At 33.7% G+C, this 8,137-nt stretch overlaps 1 protein-coding gene across 1 annotated transcript; it reads left to right on the top strand.

Annotated features, from left to right (window-relative positions):
• Positions 1 to 6,927: 6,927 nt before the first annotated feature.
• On the top strand, positions 6,928 to 7,802 carry LOC116021975 (probable histone H2A.2). Its single transcript, XM_031262511.1, has 2 exons — positions 6,928 to 7,237; positions 7,414 to 7,802. Exons 1-2 carry the CDS (start codon positions 7,049 to 7,051, stop codon positions 7,624 to 7,626), a joined length of 402 nt encoding a protein of 133 aa, XP_031118371.1. The 5' UTR covers positions 6,928 to 7,048; the 3' UTR covers positions 7,627 to 7,802.
• Positions 7,803 to 8,137: the final 335 nt, after the last annotated feature.

The following is an 8,137-nucleotide window of genomic DNA, read 5'->3' as shown; positions in this document are numbered from 1 at the left end:
AGGCAACAGAATGATGGAGGTTGAAATTCATGTTGGCCTAGGAATGCGTCCCTTAAAAGGACAGCCAACATGATTATTATAGTTTTTGTTCCACAAATCTTAATTACATTTTCACAATTGCAACTGTTAATATTAACAAAGTCGTAGTGTGAGAGTTTCACCCTCTTCTGGTCACCAAACACCAGTCCTCCACCTAATGAGATTGTGCACATACAGTTAAAACTGACAGGTGCTGTGAAATGAATTTGTTAGGCAGAGACCAATAAAGAGCCAAGTCCAACACTGGTCGGTCTCTTGAAAATGTGACGACAGACTATAAGTAAATAAAGTTGCGCATTTTTGTGCTTCCTAACAAGGTTATGAGAGCCAATTGATCCTAACAAAAAGAGTAAAGAATTAATTGGTTTTAGAAGTTTAGAAGGAAGGGGAAGCATGAGAGGCAGGCAAGTGGATAGAGAGGCTCGAGACAGTTTTGGATGATAGTAATAAATGAGACTAACGGAGGAAGGAGCGCCATAGTTAAAGAATTCAGAAGCAGACACTGTGAATTAAAATCTGGATTCTGACATGCACCACCTGCCTGTGGTCATTGGAATTCAATCAACTTTGCAATTTTCAATTTCTTTAATCAAATCTCAGATTGTTTAATCATACTTTGATTTCTGCAATGAAACTTCTTTGTCTTCACAGCTGTATACATGTATTGTATTACTGCTGCTTCTCAATTGTTATATCAGGACAGGGTTCATATTGCATGGTAAACATTGGTACAAAAATTATGTACCATTTAGTTAACACATTATATACTTACAGTTTGTACATAGAAACAAATAACTTAATAATGCTGACACATAATATGATAGCTACAAGTATAAAAACTGTCAACTACATGTACAGATTGTGTCAACTACAAAAAACTTAATAATAATTATGGATAAATTGATTATTTGTTACTCATGAGGAAAAATGTAATACTTTTAACTAAAAATGTAATATTCAATGTAGAAAATTAAAATTACTTATGATTAAAAAAATTATAATACTTACGAGGGGAAATATAATACTTATGAAAAATCTGACTCGTCTCATGAAACTAACAAGTTGCAACTAACTAGAAGAGTATACGTATAGTTGTAGGCTTTCAAGTATAGCCCACGATTGGTCGAAACTTATATCCTTTTGAAGTATAGTAAAACGTGGTGAATGATGTATAGAATGCGTATGGGGAGTTATTGTGAATTATTGTGCGTGGCATTCGTCTCTTCACTGGCTACCATGCTCCATTACAAACTTTCAACGTCACATGTTTTGTCTCACTTATACAAGCACCCTCATATCTTTGGAGCTTTAATTTGCTTAATAAAATTTATCTTGCATGGGGATGGTGAAGGACTAACATAGCGTTTGGTTTGCTTGAACATATAAGATTGAGTATTAATATTGGACATATATATAAGATTGCATAGCTTTTATGTATTCACATTAGTTATATCGTGGACTATTGGGTCACCTTGCACCCTGGTCCAAAGATTTTACTTAATTTTTTTTTCTCCTTTTCTTTTTGTACAAATAAAATTAAGAAAAATGTTGAATACATCTACAATTGCATGCCACTCGTAGACAAACACTCCCTAATGTGATAAAATATCACATCACAAACATGTAATAACTACTCAAATTAAACATGCAATTGTCATGTCGCAAGGAATGACTATTTACGAGTAGTAAATGTTGAGATGTGTATCATGGCCCTAAAATTGATGTGTTAAAAATTATATAATTAAAAGGTCTAATTGAGATATTGTAAATGATATTATATTGATATTCTTTTCAACTTTTTAAAATAATACATAAATTTGGTTCATTAATGTTAGTAGTGTAATAAGTACATAAATTTACTACTGTAGGTATATAAATTCACTAATGTAAATACTAAATACATAAAATTTTTACTAGTTGTATTGTTTTATGTATTTGTAGTATTATTTTTTATATATCTAAATCCACGATATAATTTGTTGTGTGTTGATATGCCATGTTTATTAAAAGGTTTTTAGATAATAGTTTTAAGTTATACACTAAGTAATAATCCAAAAGTTAACTCGACATATATGTTACGCATGGGCATGGCCAAATGGTTTCTCCATCATAATAATGGGAACCTAACGCTCCTTCAACAAAGTCAATAATAATATTGTTAACTTTGCCGTCCATGACCATGTGAAAGCCTTCCCACTGATCGAAATTAAAGTTTGCCACTATTTAGTATTTACTTTCCCTCATAATTAATAATCTTATGGTAGTCGACTCAAATGCCGCCGGACTTTAATCGTGTGTCAGTGTAGTCGCACCATTAGCTATGTAAAAACGCATCAATAGTGTTATAAAACGCACAACAAAGAAATGTACCAATGCATAACAAAACGCACCATTAAGTACGCATAAACGCATCGCACAGTGTTCAGAAATGTACCATTAAGTGTGGTGAGGTATGGTTCATTTTTTTGGTGTGTGGTGCGTTTTGTGGTGCATTTGTGCATTTTATTGTTGTTGTGCGTTGTCGTTTCCTAGCACTATTTGTGCTTTTTTGCCTACCTAATGGTGTTGCCGCACTGGAACTTGATGTCATCTCAAATGCGGTCATGCTTTAACATGCGGCTGGTGCGGTCGCACCATTAGGTACGCAAAAACGCACCAATAGTGTTAGGAAACACACGACAAAGAAATGCACCAATGCACTACAAAACGCACCATTACGTATGCATCACCACAAAACGTACCACACAGTGTTTGGAAACACACCATTAGATGTGATGAGGTATGGTGCATTTTTTTGGTATTTATTACATTTTGTGGTGCGTTGGTGTATTTTATTGTTATGCATTTTCTAATACAATTGATGCGTCTTTACATACCTAATAATAATGCCGGACCGACCGCAAGTTAAGATCTGACCTCACTAGAATTTGGCCCACTATTAAAATCCCTAATCTCCCTACAAAGACTCACTGCACCAAGAAGTATTACAAACACACATTATATAATAATATACAAGATTTTTACCTACCATGTCAAATAAAAAAATAGTAAAAGATGATATACATTATATTATATTCTGTGAAATGGTTTTTATCCATCTTAAATCTATTTTACCAATAATTATCTACCCTTAAATTTTATAAGGTTTTGACTAATTAATGAATATGTAGTGTGATGAGGGTAACCCAGTTGGTTGGATGGTTGACTTAATAATTATATAATTATAAATTTGACTTTCAATGAAAACAACTTATTGACATCTTCCTTGTGGTTCATTGTATATTGTATGCATAAAATGAGCTATGGTTGGATGCTTGACTTAATAACCACAAAATTACAAGTTCGACACTCAACAAAAACAACTTATCAGGTGAATTTGTTGTGGAATTAAAATGATATGTGTTGTTATAATGAACTTATTGTTTGTAAACTAGTTACTATAAGGCCTTCTCCAATAGTTAAGAGTTTGGTGTAGTTTTTGAGGAGATTTTGTAAGTGTGATTAAGAAAGAGAAAATGGGTGGAGGAAAAAAATAAAAGGAAAAAGTAAAACAAAACAAAAAAAATTGAAAAAAAAAAAAGAAGAAGAAGAAGTAAATATGCGCCCAGGAATGCACGCGGCCGCCTGGGCGCATGATGCGTGAGGCGCAAATCAAATGTCAGGGTGGGCCCCACTAATTGCTCCAAAATTTTTCAATTTGTAGGAGAAAAATACCCCGTAATTTCACTCCCTCCCATTTATTAAAAGATGATCAATTAATTTTCAATCCTAAAACTTTGTGCAAATTTCAACTAAGCGTCCGTTTGGAAAGCAGGAAAATGACTTCTGGAAAATGTTTTCTGAAAAATGAGTCAGTTTCCGGAAAACAGTTTCATTTCCAGTGTTTGGATGTATTATGGAAAACTGTCTTTGTGTGTTTGGTTCATTTTCTGGAAAATGGATAGAATTGTATAATTAAACATTGTAATTGTTTTATTTAAAATATAAAAAATTATAATAGTTATTTAAATAATGGTATTTAATAAAAAAATAGAATTTATAAAAAAAATAAAAATTAAAAAAAAATTAAAAATAAAAAATAAAAAAAAATGTAGCAAAGGTTTTCGGCGGTTTCCCCGCCTCCTTGGTCCATGGTCATGGATGATATGGCTTGGTTTTGGTTGAAAACATGCGAAACAGCTATTCTGGCGATTCCGTAAAATGACTTACGGAAAAAAATTCCGTAAGTCATTTTCCGGAAAAATGAACTGATTTTCCTTGGTCAACGGAAAACATTTTCCGTTGACCACATTTTCCAAACATTGTCAAACACAGAAAACTCGGAAAACATTTTTCAGAAGTCATTTTACATGTTACCAAACACACCCTAATGGAGAAGGCCTAATGAAACTAGTGCGTGTAAAAAGAATGAAACTAAAAATTAAAGTTTATACAATTGATAACGAGTTTTAGTAACAATCTTTTTCCTAAAAATCAAACGACATGATTTTACTTCATGATCTACATTGCTATATTGATTATTGTCTACAGTAAAATTTGCCAGATACATTGCGTCAGGCCTTACACTGGGCTTCCACGCTTTTGGGGTTGGCGCCTTAGCCCACTTAATTACGGTACGGAGACATAGGTCAATTGGACCATATGGTCCACTGGGCCCATGGTTATCGCTTTCAGTTTCGGACCAAAGATTATTTTTTATTGCTTTAAGGATGAACATACATTTCGGTAGAAGATTGAGACTAAAAATGGCGCAAATTTTACTCTGGATCATGGTCCACAATGGATTGTGATCCATACATCAAAACGATGTCGTTTTGATTAATAAAAAAAACAGCTGAAATACTTCCATTATGCGCGCGTTAACTCTGTGTGTATAACATATTCAGTTTCTTTTTATATATACTACATTTCCCTTTCAACACAACTACAGTTTCTTTTCGATATAACTACAGTTTCTTTTCGATATAACTACAGTTTCATTTGACATTATACACTCAAATATGTTTGTTATTCAATTTCCTTTCAACACAACTATAGTTTCTTTTATATATAATACATTGCATTTTCCTTTCAACAAAACTATTGTATCATTTCGATATAACTACAGTTTCATTGGACAATATACACTCAAATATGTGAAATTGTTATTCAGTTTCATTTTATATACATTGCAGTTTCCTTTCAACATAACTATAGTTTCATTTTGATATAACTACAGTTTCATTTGATAATATAAAAACAAATGTGAGCCAGTATCTTTTGAGATGAACCGTTGTTTCATTTACGGAGTTCCGTTAATCCTTGACGGCAACCGTTTCTTTACTTAATGAAACGGCGACATTTTGAGACCATGGTCCACCGCATAATGACTGTAAAAATGGCAAACAGGCCAATCCAAACTCACGACCCATTAGTCCATATATATTATAAGTAAATAGGTTGATTGTTGGCATGGTTGCATTAGAGCATCATTAGTAATGAAGTTCTTTTGTGGTTTTTGAAGAGTTTTTGTAAGTATGATTAGAAAATAAAATATGGGACGGGAGAGAAAAAAATAAAACAAATCTGATTTAAAAAAACAAACAAACAAATTCCAGCGCCTGAAATGCATGACAGGGACGCACTGCGCTGGCGGCTGGAGTTGGGGACAGTGCGTCCCACTTTTTTGAAATAACCCTTGTTTTGCAGGAGTGAAGATTGCCCCATCTCTTCGCCATGTTGGCACTCACTTTTTAAAAAAACGTGAATAAACTCCTTACTATGGATGCTCTTATACCATAAACTAGGCCAATCCAGACTCGACACGACCCATTAGTCCACCTTTTTTACTTATGCTTATGTGACGAGCCAAAGATGCACACTATTGCCATATAATATGTCATGGGATATTTATTGGAATTTACCCGAGAGGTAATAAGGTAACGAGGTTGGATGTCTTAAAATCGTGAATTGATGAGTTTAATTGCACTTTTTGAAAGTTCATGAATTTAATTGACTTTTTGTGAAAAGTTTAGGGGCTTATTTGATCATTTTCCCTAAAATTTACTTTTACAAAAGAAATTTAAAAAATCTATAATACTAGACTAACAACGGACTCAGATAGCATGTAGTGACTTTTCCACATGAGAGATCATGAGATTGAGCCTCACTAACTCTTTGTGCTTCAACATGTTGAGAAAGTATATATGAACAGATACTACAATGTAATATGGTTAGTTGTATTATAAAAAAAAAGACTAACAACCACATATATTAGTATATATACACAAATAATATATGCATTATATACACATAATTTAACATTCATAGATATTTAATTAAAATATAATGTATAATTAAGTTTATTGTTATATGATGAATTTAATAAAATGATAATTAAAGAATAGAAAAAAGATATGATAAATATATGTGTATGGTAATAGTGATGAAGTTATTAAACAACAACGGAAACGGAATGATAATGATGTAAGAATAACTTTGTCATGAGATCTAGTTCCAGTGAAGGCCAATCACTTTATGTTCATATGGCATATAATGACTCTCCTATATGGGAGGTTATGAGATCGAGCTTACTAGAGACAGTAATACTAACAAAAAAAAAAGAATAACTTTGTGTAACAAAAATGTAATAAAGATAATTTTATTAAATAAAATGAAATCTGCAATATTTAAATATGAATTTATGTTTTTAGATGAGATATCAATCAATTTTATAAAAAAAAATATTATAACCAGCCGGTTATGAAATCTTGATCCTTATCTCAGCCGTTAATGTAAATCTTATCCAACGGTGGAAAGGATCGATCCGCGTACTTGACTCTTATTGGTCCAATTTGAAATACGCGAGTCTTATTTAAAGACTACTTCCCTCTCATCTCTCTCGTAAACACTGCAAATTATTCTCTGCGTTCTCTCTCTAGACTAGACTAGAAGTAGCTAACCGATTTCTGTATCGCATAAATCTTCTCTTTCTCGATCCTTGCCGCCTGAATATCTAAAGAGATCAGAGATGGCCGGCCGTGGAAAAACTCTTGGTTCCGGAGCTGCGAAGAAGGCTCAGTCCCGTAGCAGCAAAGCCGGGCTCCAGTTCCCCGTCGGTCGTATTGCCCGTTTTCTCAAGGCCGGCAAGTACGCCGAGCGTGTCGGAGCCGGTGCTCCCGTCTATCTCGCCGCCGTTCTCGAATATCTTGCCGCTGAGGTAAATTCCGGATCCCTAAAACCTTTCCCCTCTTTTTCCCCCAATTTCTGTTTCTAGGGTTTCTACACTCCAATTTTCGATTCACAATATTCTGTACCTTTCTTTGCTCTTTTCAATTAATGCTGGAAAATTCAAGGACCGGGTTTTGATTCTGACGAATGAGTTCACCGTTTCAGGTTCTGGAATTGGCCGGGAATGCAGCTCGGGACAACAAGAAGACGAGGATTGTGCCTCGGCACATCCAATTGGCAGTGAGGAACGACGAGGAGCTGAGCAAACTGCTGGGGGATGTAACGATAGCCAACGGCGGTGTTATGCCCAACATCCACAACCTTCTGCTCCCAAAGAAGGCCGGCGGGTCATCAAAGGCCAGCGCCGATGAGGATTAGACGGAGAGAGGAGGGGCCTTGGTTGTTGTGTTTTGTGTTAGGTTAGAATGAGATGACGTAGTTCCTTTGTTGTTGCTATAATTTGTAGCTGTTTTTTTGTTTATACAAGTGAATTAAAATTGAAACTATTTTCTTTTTAAACCTCTTTAGCATGAAGCTTTCAAGTTTTTATCATTCATTCATGCATTCCTCACACTCTATTTCCCTTTGATTTAAAAATTTGAATGATACAAAAGATTCATGAAATAACATCTTAGTTCACAACCAAGAGAATTTTGAATAAATTTTCTCGTATTTGACCAAAATGGGAGAGAAATGAGAGTATATTAGTGGTAAATTTTGAAATATTACCATATTGATACAAACTCAGTAATTAATATTTAGTCTTGTTTTAATAGCCTTGAATAAGATCAATTATATAATTTATTTTTAATAATATAAAATTTATATTACTTTAACAAATATATAAATACACAAAAAATTAAAATGGTGTTGATAAACAGTGCAGTGC

The sequence above is a fragment of the Ipomoea triloba genome, chromosome 6 (assembly GCF_003576645.1).
Source record: "Ipomoea triloba cultivar NCNSP0323 chromosome 6, ASM357664v1".
In the NCBI taxonomy this organism is placed as follows: Eukaryota; Viridiplantae; Streptophyta; class Magnoliopsida; order Solanales; family Convolvulaceae; genus Ipomoea; species Ipomoea triloba.
The sequence above is the reverse complement of the archived record's forward strand: the minus strand, read 5'-3'. Positions and strand labels throughout refer to the sequence as shown.